General features: G+C 37.1%; 1 protein-coding gene across 1 annotated transcript; it reads left to right on the top strand.

Moving 5' to 3' along the window:
- The first annotated feature begins 695 nt into the window (after positions 1-695).
- LOC127944399 (G2/M phase-specific E3 ubiquitin-protein ligase-like) lies at positions 696-8,868 on the top strand. The gene is made up of 9 exons (XM_052540297.1): positions 696-759; positions 3,059-3,178; positions 3,885-4,055; positions 5,270-5,364; positions 5,980-6,290; positions 7,032-7,210; positions 7,310-7,485; positions 8,231-8,445; positions 8,537-8,868. The coding sequence occupies exons 1-9, from the start codon at positions 739-741 to the stop codon at positions 8,791-8,793; spliced, it is 1,545 nt and encodes a 514-aa protein (XP_052396257.1). The 5' UTR covers positions 696-738; the 3' UTR covers positions 8,794-8,868.
- The last annotated feature ends 11,720 nt before the right edge of the window (positions 8,869-20,588 follow it).

Here is a 20,588-nt window from a genome sequence, read left to right as displayed (position 1 = left end):
TCCTGATTGCAAAGAAGTCAATGATAATTAGCCTCCAAGTCACAAAAGAGGCTGGATGAGGATAAAATCTTTTGGTTTAACAGGTTACTTGTTTTCTCAGGTGTTCAAAAATCTATTTTTAATGAAATGTGTATGCCTTTGTGATTTTATGTATTTTCCCTCAATTGAGGAAACACGACTGGCAGAGGCTAGAGGGCAAAATCCAGAGGTGCCATCTTTTGAACGGAGAGTGGAAGTGAGTTGCATCCAATAAATGAAAAATGTTATATATGCAATCAGTTTAATTTATAGTTTGCTTAGGATATATCCAGTGCTAAAATAGTACATTTGTGCTTAATTCTGTGTCTAAGTCTATGTTGCCACATAATTTGTGTGTTTTCGTATAAAGACTATAGAACAGACACGGACACTAAGGAGAAGCCAGGACATAGAATACCTGGAGGCCCTCAACAGAGACCAGCAAAGGGACCAGGAGAGGGCAAGTCCAAAACAATGCAAATCCATTTGTTTTTCTTAGACAGTCACTTTTTTTTTTTACTACTTTTCAGTTTAACTTAACTTTTAGGCAAGGGACATACTAAAGAGGTTATATTTACTGGATTGACACCATGCCATTTTATGTTCATAGTTGGCCTGTAAATTGGGGTGTAAATGTCATAAAATGTAAGTAATACACTTTTCTGTTATTAGGAAGCGCAGAGATTGTCTTTGGAGCGTAGCGAGGAAGCTGCACAGTTGATGGAAGAGAGGAGACTGAATGTAAGTACATTTTTACAGTTAGCTGGACTTTTCCAAGACCAAACTTATGTAAATGTTATAGAAAGCAAGGCAAGCACAATTTACTGAACATCTTTAGTTTCTGCTCATAAGTATTCCAATTTGGGATGTGCTATATTAACAAACTTGTATCTCAGTAATTTCTGGGATTTTATCAGTAACAATAATAAGATTATATTTTGCTGAGTGCATTATTGTGCTGGAATCGGACTACGTTGGCCAGCTGACTCCTAAAGTATTTGACATAAATCATATTCTGTTTGGTGGTTCACAGCAGTGATAGAAATGTATCTTTTCCAATAAGTTTAAATTGATTTTTCCCTTAAATAGGCATATTTACCTTTATAAAGCCATTTTATCACTAAAAGTGTGCATTATCTTCAATCAAATTCTTACAGTCAGTTAGAATAGTAAAACATTTGGGCTGTTAAGCAAGCAAATTAAATCAGTATCTACAAAATTCATCCTTGCAATGCAGAGAAAACACAGAATCTGCATCTAGATCTGTTTACACACTTTAATGCAGGACATAACTGCAGTTAACTGCTATAATTTATGCATCTGTAATGTTTTGATATTTCAACAAAATGTTAAATACTGATATTTGAAATGGTTTTAAAACTGAAAAGATAGCTTTAATGTGAAATTAGAAATTAAAGCACCAGTAGGTGGCAGCAAGTCTTTAAGATTGCAAAATGGCATGTAAGAGAGGTAATCCAAAGTACACAGGCAATAATCAGGCGGCAAGGAAGTCGACCGGAAGTTGAAGTCGGCCGCGTGCCGCCATCTTGTAGCAGAACTTCACTTGCGTTAGCATTCTCATTGACTCCCATTCATTTGCATAACTTTACATCTGATGCGTTTAAAGACTCCATTTGTCCATTATTTATTTAATGGAAAGAACTCCCCGCTCAAGCTCGCCATCTCTGCAAGATTAACGATGGCAGTTTGCACGCACAGCCACTTAGAAGATTTACATCTGTCAGACAGGTTGCTGACGTCATCAAGCTTCGTTTGAATCTGCACGTGGAACGGAAGTGCTAAAAATAGCTAAAAATGGGCTTCAATTGTCTCAAGTTCCAATGGGGTCGCTGTGTCCATTTCTTTTACTGTCTATGGCAATAATCAGAACACGAGGAAACAAACAAGGCAAGATTAAGCTAAAAAACTTAAAGCAGGCTCCATAACATAGTTTTCACAACCAGCGATAAGTGAATATAATACTCTGCAGTTTGAAAGTGATCTCAGTGAGTCTTATATAGTGAATGTGTGATTGGTTACAGCTTTGTACAATCAGTGCCTTCAGCTGTGTGTGTGTAAGTAGTGCAATGGGTGATGAGAACTGGAGTCCGGGGTGAAATGCAACAGTTAGTGTGGTGCAAGAGTCCATGTAGTGAAAGGGTGACCCCTGGGGGTGAGTTAACGAAAGTTCCTAGACCAGATTTGTGATAGATTGAACCGAATCATTTAAATGGTTGATTCATTCAGGAACGGGACACCATAAAGTTGCTCAGAGATGCAAAATATTAATGTGGCTTTGTTTGGAATAAATTTTTATTTTTTTGAAATAGCGTGAAAACAAGAAATGTGGTGTCTAATATATAAGTCTCTTAATTAACTTCTTGTTTATTGAACTGTTGCATAAGACTAATATCACATTTGCCAATTTTCAGAGGGAAAAAAATGCATTCTTCAGATTAACTATATGAAATTATATCTTGAATTTTGTGATCATTCTAAGTGTATTTTAATCAGATTTTAATAGACTGAATCATGCGGTGAAAGAATTTGTTTTGTGTTTTGTATGTTTTTTTGCAATATACTCCAGAATGTAAAAACAAATTACACTACTATCACAGACTATATTGTAATCAGGTTCACGTTTTCTGCGTGTATGAAGGAAGGAGACCAGGGTCGGGGTACTGAGGCTCGAGGAAGATTTTATTACTTATTAAACAGGTGTTACTTGTTTCTCACTCGAACCACTTACCACCGCTCGTCTCTTCACTCGCTCTCCCGTCGCAGACCTCGCTGAACCACGCCTCCCCCGCCACAAATATATATTTCACCCCCCTACTTAAAATAATGATACATTCGACCTGTTAGTTAATTTACTCATGTTTTTGTAAATCCCACCTCAAGCACACATCTATTCTCAGTCCAGATAGGTACACAAGCAAATCTCTCATTCTCCCACCCATTGATAGATTTGTGGGACTGTATAAATCTCATCTGTACTTCTTTGATAATTACCAAAGCTTTGTTGTCTTGTTTCCATAAGGCCTTAATGGAAAGACGCAGTCGCCTGTGTCCTGAACCTTCAGATGGCTTCAGAATCCAGCTCAAATACTGTGATGGTTCCATGAAGTCGAGGCGGTTCCTACCTACACAGTCATTGCAGGTATTTCCTACTCTACTCTCATCTTGAGATGTTAGGTTATATCAAGCATGTTATTCCTCAGTTGGTTCAAATTTACCAAAATGTTGTTGTAACGATAGGATCTTTGTAATCATCGGGAAGAAGGAGGCGGGAACCGGCGCACAATCAAAAATCACTTTAATATTCAAAAATAAACACAAAACAGTGCGTCAGCCCCTCACGGCGACTGACGCGCACAAATAAAAAGCAAACACATAAAATAATGTCCCAGGCCTGGTCCTCTCTCGTCCTTCACTATAGTCGCTCCAGTTTTATATCCTTCCATCTCCTACGTGGGACTCGATACCGGCGGTTAATTAAGTTGAGCTATTTTCCAGTACAGCACCAGACAAAAGTTTGGACACAGTTTCCCATCCAAGAAATTGGGAAAGAGTGTCCAAACTTTTGACTAGTACTCAAATAGACACTATTTCATCTGAACAGAGATGACATCAATGAATTCAATGATGAACTGCCTTTAACTATCATTTTGCATTATTGAGACACTGTTTTCCAAATGAATGTTGTTCAGTGCTTTGGCGCAATGTATTTTGTTTAAAGCACTATATAAATAAAGGTGATTGATTGATTGATACTGTACATGAACCTCTGTATAGGCTACAAGTGTGCATGTTTTTCCTGGTATCTGTTTTTTATTCTGTTTTTGTGTGTGTGTGTGTTTAAATAGATCCTTATGGATTACGCTGGCAATGACAACTCGGCCAGTGAAATATTCTGGTTGAGCATGCCAAGTGCAGGCACACGGCTATCAAGCACTATGACTGGAACTCTTGAAGAACATAACTTGACTACACCTTGCACATTATTTGTTCAGTGGTTGGAAGGAGATGAGGTGGAAGTATGTTATTTATTTAAGTGTTGTTTCCTTGTGTTGTAAAAACTTATTACTGTCTTATTTTGGTTGTGTGGGGTGCTAATACTGTCAGTTATGTGTAACCGTAGCTTACAAAACAGTCTTGCTTTAAAAGGTAATAATGGACCTTTATGACTTTTTGACATCACACTCAGTTTACCTCAAATTGATTCAGTGGACTTTAAGTCGCATTTATTTAGAACCAAGAACCACTGGCTGTGAGAGGGCTCTCTATGTTTTCAGTAGCTGCGTTTACATGGACCCTTCTAATCCGATCGTAATAGGACTCGTAGCACAATCAGAAAAAAAATGTCACATGTAAACACGTCAATCGGATTGAATTGGCTCGATCCAACTAAAATTTTGATCGGATTGTAAAGGGTGGATAATCCCTTTTGTAATCCGAGCGAGAAGACATGTAAACACTTGATCGGATTTAAAACCGAAACTGGAAAGTACTGCGCAGTGACGTAGAAATAGCGTAATGACATATGACGTGTGGAACGAGGTGTTCTTCCTGGTGAATAAAATATCATCAATTAGTGTCCTGTCATTATAAATCTCCCCTTTCACTCAGCGTATGTGATGTGGAACAGGACCATGTACCACCAGTCCTCGTTTAAGACTCAACAGACGACTAGTTTTGAGTGCGCGAAGAGGGCCTTGTACTTCTTTTTTTTTTTTTGTTAAAGTAAAATTTAGCAGCACTACAGTTCATGTGCTGGTCGTCACCTAATTAGGACCCGAAGTAGATAAATATAATGTGTGCTTTTTAAAACAGCTGCAGGAAACTCTGTATATTCATGCAGTGTGCGCATGTCAAAAAAGTAAATGCGATCAGAAGTTTCTGACATATAAACGCGCACATCAACCCGATCACTTTATTTACCGTTCATGTAAACACTACGTTCGGATTCGTCAATCAGAATGAATTCAATCCGATGGAAGCAAAAAGTGTCCATGTAAACGCACCTAGTCCTGTCTACAGGAGCACTGAGCAGCATAGAGCGCCCTCTCGCAGCTGTAGACGGTAATGTTTTATCTTGGTTCATGTCAAATTAATTTTTATAAATAAGTTGCATCTGACTATAAGTCACAGGACCAGCAAAACTTTGAAAAAAAGTGTGAATTATAGTCCGGAAAATATGGTATGTTCATTGAAAATTACTGAAATAATTCACTGTCTGAATTATATACAGCAAATCCTTTTCAACTCTCCAAATCCTGAATCCAACATTGATGAATGGCCAGAGGAGGAACACATTGGCCAAATAGACTCATCAGTAAACACCAAGTAAACACCCACTTTCTACTCATTTCATTTTCTTCTTGTGATTCCTTACAACCTTAGACTGTGTGTCCACCAAAGCATTTTTAGCCAACTGAAAATGCCAGGTGCTCTGATGAAAATTCCTAGCTTTGAGCACTTGAGAGTGATTCTGTGGTACAGCGTTTTTTTTTTTATACGGAAAATCCACATAAGTGTACCTAGTATCTGATTTTGCATATATTTTAATTCTGAATATAAAATGTAAATACTTGCTCTGGTCCTTGTTTAAAATTTTGTTCCATTGTTGTACTTCTTGTGGTCTGTTGCTGACCAAGAAGGATGTAAAGATTGGTTGTGTGGCATTAGTCCCGCCCATCCTCCACTGTGATTGGACGGCTAATTAAAAAGTGAAAGCATTGAGCGCTGCATTTTACCCAAAGTCGAACATTCTTCAACTCTGGGTGATAAGAAAAAAAACTTGCAGAGCGCACACAAAAATACTCAACTCCCCTTTGAAAACAACTGAAAAAATACACTAGACTTGGGGAAAAAATGCATTGGTGGACATGTGGTCTTCTCAAAAATGTTATATCTGATTAATTTCTTAACTATTTTTGTACTCCACTTGTTCTCTTTCAGGCAACGTGCTATAGAGATACTCACGGAGCTCACCAACAAACTTAATTTGGAGGATCGACACACGTCTAATATGATTAATGCATGCAGAGATGACATTTATGGATCTGCAAAACGTGCATTCACTAGACGCCTGTTCGACCCATATAAGCCACTGGGAGTCGTGTTTATGGATCTTGGCAATAACTCAGAAGGGGCAGTGGATGATGGTGGCCCAACAAGGGAATTTTGTCGACTCCTAATGAAGGATATACAGAACAGGTGCCTATTTGAAGGGCCAGATCATTCAAAATTACTGGCCCTGGATAGTCATGGTAAGCATTTTGTTATATTTATATTTATTCAAGGGTCCAACCCGTGTTGGAAAATATGTTAAAGGGGTGGTCAACCCACTAAGTTTTTTAGGCTTGATTGTGTTTACATGTTCATTCTTCGTTTCAAAAACAACAACAAAAAAGATTATTTTGCCTTTATTCTACACAGCTGTTTCCCTTCTCCTAAATCCAGTCTGTTGAAGCATTTAGCTAGCTGGGTAGTGGAGCTTAACAGGACTGCCCATTGTTGACATCTTTGCAACAACATAAAATTAACATTAGAAGCTATTAATGAAAAACATCAACAAAGAATAAAAAATACAGGTTGTGGCCCAAAAACAACAGCTGCTCTTAAAGTGGGAACTGCTCCATCTTTCAGGATAAGTTTTTGATAGAATCCAGTGTTCTAACAAATAATGCATAACTATCAGATCTTGCTACCAACATTGTATTTTTAATATTGTACAGTTAGGTTTAGGGTTGGGGAAGATGTAGGCATTAATAAAGCCTCAAACTACATTAATATCCTGTTGGACACTCTGTTCCCAGGGGCAGGGTTTATATAAATTTTAGGACTTGTGATGCCACCAACTCAGGAAGTAGCTCACTGTAGTACCTACCAGCCATTTGTTGTAGGCCTTACATATCAAATTCTGTAAAAGACAATGTCTCTCTTTGCATTGAACTTTGAGACAAATTTTGACAAATGTGAATACAAATGTCTGTTTGAAACTTTTTCAGCCATCTCAAAAGGGGATTACAAATTGCTTGGGAAAATGATCAGTATCTGCCTGATTCATGGTGGTGTAGCACCCCACTTCTTTGCACCACGACTGTTCAGTCTGGTTGTGGGTGAGGCTACAGAAGATGTGGACCTGACAGAAATTGTTGATGAGATGTTCAGGAGCCAGCTGCAGAAGGCACGTTTATTTGTTAATGCTGATGCCAAGTCCTGGATAATACAGTGTTTCTGCCAAAGTAGAAGTTGATATGTTACTAAACATAAACTATTTTTTTAGATCCAAGATGCCATAACCATCGAGGAGACCAGGGAGGCTTTAGAAGAGGCTTCAAACAGCCTTTCTCTCCTTGGGTCTTTAAACATCCAGTGTCGGACTCTGGAAGACAGGGAGACAGTCGTCCAGTGTGCAGCAAAGTTCTACCTGGAGGGGCGACTTAATGCTGCAATGGAACAGTTGAGTGAAGAATTTCATATTTGGGACACATTTTGCCATCAAGATGACTGCTAATAAAAGTACTAATTTACCGTAATTCATTTAAGAAGAAAAAAAAACATGAACAAATTAAGATAGTAGAAAATAGTATGAAAATAGTAGAAATCACAGCAAACAAACCAAGATATCAGTTATATGACTTTTACAGACTGATTATGAGTTAATGATTATACTAACATTAATTATTGTAAAATGCTTAAAGACAAATGTAGCTACTTTTTTACCCACAACATTTGAAAAAAAAAAAAAAACACAGGTTATATGAACTTAAGTTTAAGGACATTTGGTAGCATTCAAATGTACATTAACAAATAAGCTTTTAATGATTGTGTAATTTCTGTTCAAAATAATTAGTAGATTTGAAAGTTTAATGACATTTGTAAGAATTAATTAATGATCCGTTAAGCATTATGTTTGTTAACTATTTATTAATGAAGCTCTAAATCATTATTGTTTGACAGATGGTTTACAGAGTACACAATCATATTAACTGAAAGTTTAATGACATAAAAATGATGTTGGTAAACATTAAAAAGCATATATTTCTAGCTATGTGAATATACATTAACTAAATATCTGTTAAGCATTATATAAATGTTTGTTATGGATTTTTAAGGAAACTTATTATAAAGTGTTACCAAACGTATTCATTAGTTGCTAATGTGTGTGTGAAATTAACAAAATGAACTCATTGTTACATACTAGGTTTGTGGATGGTCTGGGCTGTCTAGGGTTGCATGCTGCAATGAAGGCTAATCCGATACATATCAGGTATCTGTTCCTGGCCAAAGAGGACCTGCTGACTGCCAAGGACCTTATTGACATATTCAGCCCACTCTTCGCAGAGGAGGGAAGCAATCACAGGCACACTGAAATAAGAACATATGCTTGGTTCCGTGACTTTTTGATAGATGTGGAAGGTATGATGTCAGTAGTATATAACAAAGCTATATAGCCAAAACCTAGTTTCAAATATTTTTTTATTTATGATGATTATATTATTTTCCACAGGTGGAGAAATGCAAGTGGAGCAAAGTAAATGCCTCACTCTGCAGGAGGTTCTTGCTTTTACTTCTGGGCTGGAGGAGTTGCCCCCACTGGGGTTCAAAAACCAGCCAATAATTGAATTTATGCATACTGACCGCAAATTCCCTGAAGCCAATACATGTGATGTAGTCCTCCGCCTACCAGTGCACAGAAGTTATGAGGAGTTCTGCAACCACATGTGCAGTGGGATATTGCAGGCCACAGAATTTGGAATGGCATAAAAGTCATGTTCTTGGTGTTGTTTTGTTTGTTCTATCAGATTCTAATCAAACTGAAGTCATTCAAATAAAGAAGTATTCCCAAACCAGAGTTGATTATTCAAAACATATACAAAACGGAGTCATATCCTCCGGTTTTGTGTGTAATTCTTATATAGCATTATATTGTAGAATAATCTAGTAAACTTAATGACCATAATAAACATGTTGCTACAATAAAAAAAAATATTTAAGACAATGCTTTATCATGCTTCAGAAGCGTGCAGATCCTCGTTTATATTTACAGGACTGGAGACTCCAACAGTGCATCATGTAACAATACAGCCTGATAACTTAATTTTCACGTTTTTATGATATGTCATCATAAAAAAAGTGACAAAACATTAAAATGTGTCGTTTAAGCGACATAACATTTCGTCATTTATGACAGTAAAGATAGTTTGCGGTTTGATATTCAGATTTCTTTTGGCTATAAATAGGCAGTGCGCTGTCGTAGACATGCAAATAATACCGAATATCATTCTCCATGATTTGTGAATTCTGGTCACGCTGTCCTTGAATTTTTTTCACAGCAAAGCTCTTGTCCGTAAACCCCTTGGTAAGTCCGCCAGTGCAAGGAATTTGAAAGAAAGGCGTTATTCATGTTTAACGTCTATTACCAATAAACACGCAGACTGCTGGAATAAAAGAACATTGTTTTAGATTGAGCTCGATCTGTGAAAACTTTCACTATAGCAATTTATCGAGTGGCCGAGTTTCTCTTTGCTCTGCTCCCCGTTTTTTGTCTAATATTGTCATGGTGGCTGTTCCAGTGAATAACGGTTTCCAATTTATAGGTAATTGAACGTACAAATATATGCTAACCATACGTGTAGGCTACACTTTGTTTGACACTAAGGTTTTGGTTGTTGTGCCTTTGCTTGTGTACTTGGCTTCAACATTCTGATTGGCAAAGTTTCACCGTATAGCTTTTGTCAGTTTACCCTTTCTTGATCCCTTAACTATTCTGATCTTAAAAATTATATTACATTATATAAATGAATATAAAATATATAACCAATAATAATAGCATAATAGTACTAATAATAATATAGAAATATTACGGGGAAAAGACGATCAGTTCGCTAATGGACTCAAGACAATGATCAAATATTTTTCTTGTAGGACTATTTTATATTATGCACTTTATGTCACATTTATTTATGATAAACTTAATTTGATTGCTGACGATCGCATACAGCCCGGTAGCCAAGGCCCTTGGGTTAATATAATAATAAAATAAATTATATAATAAATAATATAATAATCTCTTAATTCAAAATAAAACATTAATGAATCCAACTCTGGCAATGTCGTGCTGGTATGGTCACGCAGGTTTGTTTACGCATGAAACTCGTGGCCAAGACATAATATCACGTTCCCAAGAGTTATTATGTCTTGGTGCTCATCTGTGCTGGTTCTACATGGTGCTACAGAGGTAACTTTAAATAGCAGCTAAAATGAACAACATTGTGTAAACTGTACCACACCACTGATCTATAATAAAGAGTGTATAATTAAAATGTGTCCCTTAAACGACATAACATCGCTCTTTAAGACCAAGTGAAAAAAAGAAAAACATATGTTTGCGGAAGCCATGCCTTACCGTAATAGCCCATATATAGCGGACAAAGCATTACAGACTCCTGCCCTGTGAAGTGAGCACACGTTTTAGACGTGCCATTTTGAAAACACTGTGAGAGCGCACGTTCCTTTCGCCTGTTTGGATACTTCAAAAGACGTTTGCACCGCCAGTTTGGTTGACCTGTTTACACGTTCCAAACGTGCGTTTTGTCCGACTCAAAACGCACGTCTTGGACGCCGATTTATATTATGATAAACGCACGTCAAAAACGCGCGTCTTTGGTGACTCCAAAGCGCACGCAAAGAACGCGCGTTTTTACATCCGATCACACGTCGAGGACGCGCGTTTTGATACCCCCAAACGCGCGTTACTGACGCGCGTTTTCTGCAAACCCAAAGCGCACGCTTAGAACGCGCGTTATCATGGCAAATTGCACGTCGAGGACGCGCGTTTTACTGTAAAATCGCACGCTTTTGACGTGTCTGTGTGCAATCAGACGCTCGAACAGGCGTTTATGACCACTTTGGCTTTCCATAGTTCTCCTCTCAGTTTGCTTAGTGAGTAGCAGATTTTGCACAAGATACACCTCATATTCCTCTACGTTACCTGTTTCACTGTTTAAAAAAATAGCGCCGCAACTTGGTGGGCGTTGTCCTCGTAATGTCTCTGCGTGAGAAATACAAGGTGTGGCGTGTGAGCGTGTGAACGGGTTGAAATGCGTGAGTCTCACGCCCAATGCGTGAGACTTGAGAGCCCTGTGTAGGTGTCATGGTTACCATGATTTTACTACAAATACAGCTTACATCTTTGAACCTGAAATGAATATAAAACGGATCCCAGGTCTGTGGCACGTCACGTCACGTGACCGATAGAGTTTAACCAGTTAGCAGCTGTGTTCATTTAGTTAAACACAATGAAACTCAAAGACAGCCTCAGATGACCGATGTAATACAGAGAGTAAACATAAGGCGCTCATCTGATTAATAAAGAAGACAGAATACGTTTTAGGACAGGCATTAAAATAGCATATTTACTACTACTCACCATAGACTGTATAACTCACCCAACCTGCGGCTCTTGCAAACTGATGGAAAGTATCGCGATGTGTGCTGAATGAGACTTCTTGAACGTGATTTCAAAGCGATAAACATCTCATGTCAGTGACGCTAGAGGCGCTTGACCACGCTTCAGTTTTTGACGCTTTGGGGTTGACGCACAGCGCGTGATGCGCGTAGTGGGAGGGGCGGCGCTGTTTATTAATTATGTATTATTATTATTTAGGTCTTTCTGTGTTGATTTGCTGTTTATTAATATTTTTAAAACTATAACGCTAAATCTATCAACATTTATTTAGATGTTATCATGTATTCATTCATTTATTTATTTTAATTATATTATTTCGGTCTTATTACAGGTGAAATATTACAGTAAGCCAGAACACGGGCCGAGCGGGGCTCATTCTAAACCCATTAGCGGACATTCATATCACAGAATCTGACAGCGATCAGAGGCTCATCAGCGACATCATTTTTAAGAAGCCTTTACAATAGCCTTAATAAAAACTTTTAACTTTAGAGTCTAAAGTAAAAAAATAAAAAATAAATTAAAAAAAAAAATAAATCTGTAGGCCTATCGCTAATAAATAATTTATTTATTTTTAGATATTTTTTGTTCTTTTTATTTAAACTAAATTGTTTCTTAATGTGAAAATGTGTTACAGTTATGTGTCAAGGACTTGATATTGAATTCTGTAATAAAAAAAAATTAAATCTAGGCCTATGAAAAAAATAAAAATCAATGAAAAAGTAAAAAAAGAACCATTGCGCATTTTACAGCTAAAAAAGTTTTAATGTGTTTTTGTCACCAGCAATACAGTATGTTGCTCAGTTTTGTACAGTAAGTTAAGCTCCGATTTTTTTTTTCAAGTTTCAGTGAGTTTCTTCTGTTGTCCTGTGAAAAATTAAATAATAATAATAATTAATCAGAAAATATTGTGCTGATGCACGAAAGATGCCTCCAGTTGAAATGCATTAGTTTAAAAAAACGTGCTGCAATCATGAAAATAAGGAAATAAACGTGTGCCTGCCACGAATAAATAGATTAAATTACGTGACAAAATCACGAACTGCCGTGAGACTGGGTTTCCGTGTGTGGACCACGGAAGAAGAGTGTCATTGACTTGCGTTAGAGTTATCCGTGATCTCAGCACAGACTCACTCCGTGCTCGTATCACAGATTTTAGTTAGGCTAACAGAATCAAAATGAATCTGTATGATCGCAGGACAATGCAATAGTTACAATAACAGTCAGGTTGGTCATGGTATTTGGTGTTGAAAAAAATAAATACTTCAAATGTTGCGTTTCCAGATGAGATAGCACGTCCATTGAGTGAGGTCTGTAGTACTCCATCACTGAAACGATCCGTGTGTGGACCACGGAAGATGAGTGTCATTGACTTGCGTTAGAGTTATCCGTGATCTAAGCACAGACTCACTCCGTGCTCCTATCACAGATTTTAGTTCTGACTATAGCCAAAATGTGTGTAAAACGCCATCAAACTGGATTTTATGATGACAGGACGAGAAAAAATGCCAAGTTAATTACATGCCATTGCAACTAGTGTCGACGAAAAGCTTGTAAGTTCCTAAACAAGTGAGTGAGGTCAGGTTGTGGAGGTCCGTGCCATCACGGGACTTTTGTAACTGAAACAAACGTAATTTTTATGATGACAGGACAATGCAATAACTACAACAGCTGTCTGGTTAACGTCATTATGGCATTTGATATTGGAAAAGAAACAAATACTTCAAATGTTGCGTTTCCAAATGAGAAAGCACGTCCGTTCAGCGAGTTCTGTACTCCGTCATTGAAACGGGTATCCGTGTGTGGATCACGGGAGGTCAGTGTCATTGACTTGCGTTGGAGAAATATCCGTGGCCGGGTCACGGAATTTGGGGCAATTCCGTGATGGCTTCACGGATTTTGAGTTAAGGACCCGTGGACATTTCACGGAATTCTGTGAGACCAGGTTGTGTAATTTAGTTTCTTTTTTTCTTGTCTTCACCACCTGGCTACTGTTGTAAAATTTTGAAAGATTCAAACAAAAAGTTATCAATAAATAGAAAAAAAATAAAAATAAAAAAAGTGTCTGAGAGTGCAAGTCTGAGAATGCAAGTCTGAGAGTGCAAGTGCAAGTCTGCAGCCAGACCCTTCTCAATATGTGCAGAGTTCTTCACAGACCAATGGTTGGCAGATCAGTGTGCTACTTCTTTTCTTTCCAATAGGGTAGGAGGTTAAATGAAATGAAATGTTGACTGTGACAAGATGATTGACAGGCAAGTTTACAGTAACAAGGAGTGTGTAACTAAGTTCTGTTAAAGACGCAGCCGTATGATGTGATAGTATGTCCCAAAGCTTGCCTACTCTTCTTCTACACATTTAAAAATGTGTATGTTTACTTCACCAAAAGAGTACATACTTTAAAGGCATAGTAAAAGTTAGCACATTGGTATGCAGCTTATATGCTGAATTCCAAAACCCTATTAGCGATTTTGGTGGCTGTCAAATGAACTGCAGCCAGCAGCATATTGCTTGTGCTTGAATTCATGTACACTTAACTTGCAAGACATTGAGCTTGATTCAATGTCTGATATTTTTTCATGCCTTTTTTTCTCATTCTTCACATAGAAATAAAAATTTGTAAAGTTGGGCAAATTCTCATTCTTAAGACCATGTATAGTTCAGTCCCATAGATATGGGGATTTCAATGTGTCCAAATGGTCGCATTTTACTTATTTTCTGTTGGCGCCAACTGTTGTTGCAAGCTACATTAAAGTAATTATTAAATTTAGAATATGGATATTTTTCTTAAAAAACCACATCAATTCGCTATGACTTTTTTCACACCCTGGAGGGTTATGAGACACTTTTTTTATGGATGGGCACTTTTTATTTAACTTCTTTTGGACTGATGCATGCAACACCTGCTGAGTGCCATCAAACAGCTTGAAAGATCAAAAAACATTTTTAATATCACTCTGACCTAAGATGACTTGAGGGTGAGTAATTTATGGGCCAATTTGCATTTTTGGGTGAACCATCCATTTAATTGTATTTAATTAATATTTAAAACTATATTTAATTTAGATTTAAACATAATACATTAATGTATACAACTGAACAATGTTTAAACGTGTACATTTTAGAAATAAACATAAATGCTGTAAAAGTATTCTAAACTGTTTCCACATTGCTGCAAACTTTTCAGTTGACAAACTGAATTGAGTTTTTACCCAGAGTGAATGGTTCTCTTGTGCAATAATTCAACATCTGACTGAGTGGCATAGCCTTTACTCCAATCCACACTTGCCAGCCCAAACAATTCAAACATCCCCTCGGCACCACACATCAATCTGACTTGAGTCAGGAAAAAAACATAATCAAAATGACAGGTTGTAATGACGCTTCACAGCCCCTGAGGATTTGTGTCTTTTTTTAAAGCTGCATTTCTCACTTATGTGTAGCCAGAGACCGGGCCATCCTCGTGTTATGGAGCATCAGAGATAATAATGGCTAGTCAGGTGGCATTGGCATGTGGTGGGAGACTGAATGCGTCACCTCTTGGTCTGGCTGTGGAAAGTTGGTTGGTGGTGGGCTGGAAGCGGAGGGCTTTTGACAAGGTGCGGTTTAAGTGATGTGCTCTAATGAGCTCTAATGAGGAAGGGCAGACAGATGAGACAGAGGCAGGACTGCAGGAACTGATAGGGCCTGTCTGAAGTGAAGCACGTTTCTGAGAAATGATGACATTAGGAAGTGTGCGCTGTATCATCACTCATGTCAACATCACTCACGCAAGCAGAGAACATTTTGATGCTCAGGGGACTGGAACTGGAACTGCCAGTCGAGTGCTGCAGTGATGTACAAGCAGGAAGTAAAGGGCTGCCATTGTTGTTTCATGGGTTTTGTGATGTCAGAGCCTCGGAACTGGGAGTGCATTGATCTAGTATGAGTTAAAGGGTGGGAAGTCATGGGTTTGACTGCTGTTTTGGTGCACTTTCACGGGTAGAAGGTTGGAAAAACACGGGTTACAGGTTGCCTGGAATGCGACATAACTTCACCCTGCTTCCCTTGACAAAAACTCCATACGATTTTTCTACTGGCTTTTGGATTATTGCAGAAAATAAGCTCTGTTATCAACAAGTGTTAATGGTTCTTAAACATTTTGTTCATCATAATAATCTCCACTAATTAACACAACTAACTATTTAGTAATGCAATGCTAACTGTCACAGCAGGAAAGAGCAGAAGAACAGACAATCTGTACACCGTCTGCATCCAAAACCTAGGCAGCTGACTTGCTGCCTTACTGCCTTATCACGCAATGACTTCTAAGGTAACATTTGCGCACAAAGCTACCTCATGAATCTGATTTTGGAAATGCTTCAGAGGCAGCGTAACAGTGTCCTGATCTACCACAAAACTGAGCAAGCTTTGGTGATAACTAAGCAAATATTTAATTACTATGACAGATTTTCTGCCTTAAAGTAACAAAAAAATTGAATAATAATAATAATAATAATAATAATAATAATAATAATAATAATAATAATAATAATAAACTTTATTTTCTATAGCGCCTTTAAAAGTTACACCTCAAAGCGCTTTACCAAGGCATACCGAATTTTTTTTTTTTATTACAAATTTAAAATATGGTATACATTATATATTTATCATATACAACTTTATATAAAGTATAATGAAAGAAAAGATAATCCCAAAAATTGCAATAACACAAGGCTACATATCCAATTGTGTACTTTGTTGCCATGGTGACATAAAGGTGATGCTGGTTACGGTTAATGCTGGTTAAATACATTACACAATGATACCTGCAACTTGTAATAAATAATTTCTTAGGACTGTATGTACACAGATTGGTGTATATTATGTTTCCATAAGATGGAAACAGACATTTCATTCTTTTTTTTCTTTCTTTTTTTTTTTTTTTTGGGAGCAGCATGTGTTGGAGGGCAATCAAGTGCATGCATTGATTGCATGTGCTAAACCCAATCAAATGATTTGAATACTTCTATGAAGAAGGACTTGAGAAACTTGAATGATCGAGCATATGCACTTGTTTTAGTGTTTTATCTGCTCTCATGACTACACATGGTTTAAATATATTAGCAACTAATAAATAGTAAAATTTGGTGAAACCTATTCTGATAAGCTATGCAAAAGATATCTTTTCTATACAATATATATTGTAATACATTAAATAATTTCAAGACGTCAATCTGATATGAGTTCTAGTCATAACTGTTACGAGCTCTAGTACAATATATCATTCTCGTATAAAAAGGGCAGGCAAATTAATGAATGCAAATGTGATGAAAATAATACTTCAATAATATTGTACACAATGCAGTCTATTTCCTCATGCTCTCTCTCTCCTATGGCCTTTTTGCAGGCTCGCCTCATTACCTGCTCCATCACATTTAAACGTGCTACTCATCACTCACATATTAATACAGAAATGGCCAGTGTTAACCATGTTTACTCTTCCTGTTGACTTTGTTTTTAAAAAGCAGATGAGAAAGCATGAGAAACATGTTTCTACTCACCCCTAAAAATCATATCTTGTTGTGCAACAACATAACCCTACATCCCCCTTCAGATATTGTATTTATCACAGAGATTAAACCAGAATGAAAGGGAGCCCCTGGGAGGACAACAATATTGATCACACGATGCTCATCTTTATCCACTTCTCAAAGAGAGGAGGATTTTGAAAAAGCGGTTAAACCTGAGTAGAGAGCAAGAATTAAAAATGATAACAGTAACGGGCCAGAGGGAATATGACAGGTACACTGTAGAGCAGCCCAGAGTGAGTCGACATCTGCTGCAGCTACTGTGCACTAATTAGCCCATGCAACAGTGGCAAAGCACATTAAGAGCTCTGATACAGGCTTCCAGGCAGAATTGGGGAAACGCTGGGTAGTCGCAGCCCCCTGAGCCATTTAAATGTCGGAAAGAGGCAGCAGCGATCATGAAGCGCCATCAGTCATGCTGTTGAGTGACTAATTCATTTGATCGCCCAAGCTTGCAGTTCCCACAATACTTATTTGGTAAAAATTCAAGCGTTAATTGGCTTGTAATGCTTTGTTGCTCTCTTAACATATTCCTCTGATGTTTAAATACATGAGTGCTCAGCTTGCTCTTGATATGAAAATGAAATTCATTGTGAATTTGCATAGTTGCCAAAAGTGAACTAACTTTTAAACATTTTTGCTGTTGTTTTATTATTATTTGTTGTGTTGTGATGTTAAGCTCCTTACATTTGTTGATTGCTACCGTTCTTACATTTTTTTATGTAGTGTTAAAGTCTATGTACAATTCAAAAACTATTTCTCTGATATATTTTCTTTGCAAGGCATAAAGTGTCTCCAAAACAAAGCATAGAAATATAGCAAAGATCACTTCACAATGGCCTTAAAAAACTATGGTTAGCAAAATTATACATCTATTTATTTCTATTTATTTCGTAAATTTGCTGAACAAGTATTCTAGTTGCCTCAATGAAATTATTAGCTGATCATTTCATTGCGTTCATGTTCATTTGCATTTAGAAAAAAACTAATACTAATAGTTGAGAGAACCAAAAAAAATTCTGATTTTTCTTCACAATAATTCCTTTTTTTTCAGTGTTGTCAGTTTTTTTTTTTTTTTTTTTTTTACGTTTGATTAATTCACAAGACTTATATTTCACAAGATAAGCTGAGCAATAAATGGTATAATCAAAAAACATGTGTCAAATGTGGACTGCTTATCAAGATTAGAGAGTGGTATTGTCATCAAATCATACCTCAGTGAAATTGAAGCCACCCACATCAAAATCAGATCCCTCCATCTCCCTTCAAATTGCGTCTTGTTTATGTCTTAAATTTCTCAAATGTTCCTTCATCCATTTATTTATTTATTTTTTACTTTTTTTATTTACTGCTGTGGGTCAGAACATAAGCAAACAAAAAAACATTTCAAAGTAAGGTATCATGTGCTGTGGTGAGAAATGCTTGAGAAATGCATGCTTCTAGTTTCTACTTGTTTAGACTAAAGAGATCCAGAAGAATGCTTGAATAGCAGCCTATACATATGAACATGCATTTCAGTTTTATGTTCTGTTTAGTTCTCATATTGCCCATGTGTTTCTGTTTTCTTAAGCTAAAGTGTTTTTTTTCCCCCTGAGGTATAAATATGGTTGCAAGTGACTAGTTTTGTTGCAAACCAGGAATTGACAACTGAGAAAAGAACAATGTTATAGGCAATGTTATAGATAAACATAAGAATATAGTTGCAAAATATTTAATCAAATATATACATACATATATACAATATAGGCATGTAATTCTTAAAGTCTGTTGGAACTTTAGCCATCACCCCCCATATATAAATAAATAAATATATATTTGGGGTTTTGTATAATCAGCACCACACATAGTCTTCTAAGTTATAGAAGACTCTATGTGCAGTGAAGGACATGCAAAACAATGAATAACGTGTTCATGCGTTAGAATATATATATATATATATATATATATATATATATATATATATATATATATTCTTTTTTTTTATAAAGCACTTTGCCAAATAATCAAGCATGTCCTTGCTGAGAGAACACATCTGTTTCACACTCTGAATGACTCAAGGTCAATTACAACCACGATCTTTAGCTAAACAATTTTACTATAAAAGTGTAGGTCCTCATCTCATTTTCTGCACAGCATGAGAACCATTATGTGTCTGCACGATGTACAAGTCATTGTATGCGAATTTATGAGTGTCACTCGAACACAAAAATGCTTCCTGTTTAAATGCAAATTAGAGAGGCTGTTGTACAGTAATATACAGCACTTTAATCTACAGGGTCTTGGATTAATTGTTCTAATTAGATACAGTTCTGAGACAACAGAAATACAGTGGTGAGTGGCTCTCGATCTGCATGGAGTTTAAGACCAAATTACTTTGGTGGTTCAAAGTCCGAACTGTTTCTACCCAAAAAGGGGAAATGGAGGGTCAACTGGCTGCTCAACTGCAGATTTGCGTGGGATGTAATAGGGTTAAATGTGTAAACATCTCAGTGACTTTGAGCTTTGATGACTTGATGACCCTCTGGACAAGTGAACTCCTTTCCCCTGGCGCCTAAACACTCAGTTTCGACTCTAAATGGCAGGGTTTCTGGAATATGTCCTTGATTTATATCGAAATTATAGTTTGTAAAAATTGGGAAATGGAAAGGTGCTTCTGGGAGCAACTGGTGAGAGAAGAAAGCTAATTCTGTAGAGCTGTCTAGGTGAATTTTTATCCTGTCTTTCATTTTAGTCACCTTAAAATATGCAAATCTGTGATTGTGAGATTCAAATTAGTTAAAAATACTACTGCAAGAAACTGGTTATTTTAGTCTGAATCTTTCCCTTAGGAGTCATTAAAAAAACCTTCAAAGGCTGTTACTTTATGTATTATTCATCTCTGCTATTACTAGCACACCTGGTCTTATAGATGAAAAGCACAGAAATAGTTGTAAATATTTACTATGACTCAATTTTAAAATATATCAGCATTATAATAGTGTAGATATCGTCTGGTTCAACTGGATATAGTTAGTGAATAAGACATATATGTATTCTGCTAACATTTCTGGTTTCTCCCTCTGTTGTTCCTCTCTTTTCTCTCAGGCCAGGGGTTGGGGACGCAGTCAGGCAGCTGGTGATGGCTCCTGACAGGCTGCGCATCTACTCAGCCTGGGAGAAAAGGTGAAGAGTGAACCTAAAGATCAGAGACGGCGCAAGTGCTTGTTTCTCTCTCATAAAAATGCCAGCCGCCTTTGCATTCTCCATCAGTATCCACCTCCGCCTGCCGTTCACAGACACACAGACATGGCTAGCCTTAATGGGGCCCTGAGTGCTCCAAACAAACCCTGGCTCCAGTCCAGTCCCTGTCACCCACAGTTGCCTTCCTGTTGCCTTCCTAAAAAATAAAGCTGATAGGAGAGACAAAGACAGTGCAGAATGATAGGACATATGTCCATATCTATTTTCACTGATGTCTTTCATATAATCAGTGCTGGGAAAGGCTACTTTTGAAATGTAATAGGTTACAGAGTAACAATTTATAA

The sequence above is a fragment of the Carassius gibelio genome, chromosome A23 (genome assembly GCF_023724105.1).
Source record: "Carassius gibelio isolate Cgi1373 ecotype wild population from Czech Republic chromosome A23, carGib1.2-hapl.c, whole genome shotgun sequence".
NCBI classification, from domain to species: domain Eukaryota; kingdom Metazoa; phylum Chordata; class Actinopteri; order Cypriniformes; family Cyprinidae; genus Carassius; species Carassius gibelio.
The sequence above is the reverse complement of the archived record's forward strand: the minus strand, read 5'-3'. Positions and strand labels throughout refer to the sequence as shown.

Coding starts and splice junctions, on each gene's coding strand:
- LOC127944399 (XM_052540297.1), top strand. CDS start 739: ATGGAAGAGAGGAGACTGAAT. Junction 3,179..3,884: donor TACCTACACAGTCATTGCAG/GTATTTCCTACT, acceptor GTGTTTAAATAG/ATCCTTATGGATTACGCTGG. Junction 6,291..7,031: donor ACTGGCCCTGGATAGTCATG/GTAAGCATTTTG, acceptor AAACTTTTTCAG/CCATCTCAAAAGGGGATTAC.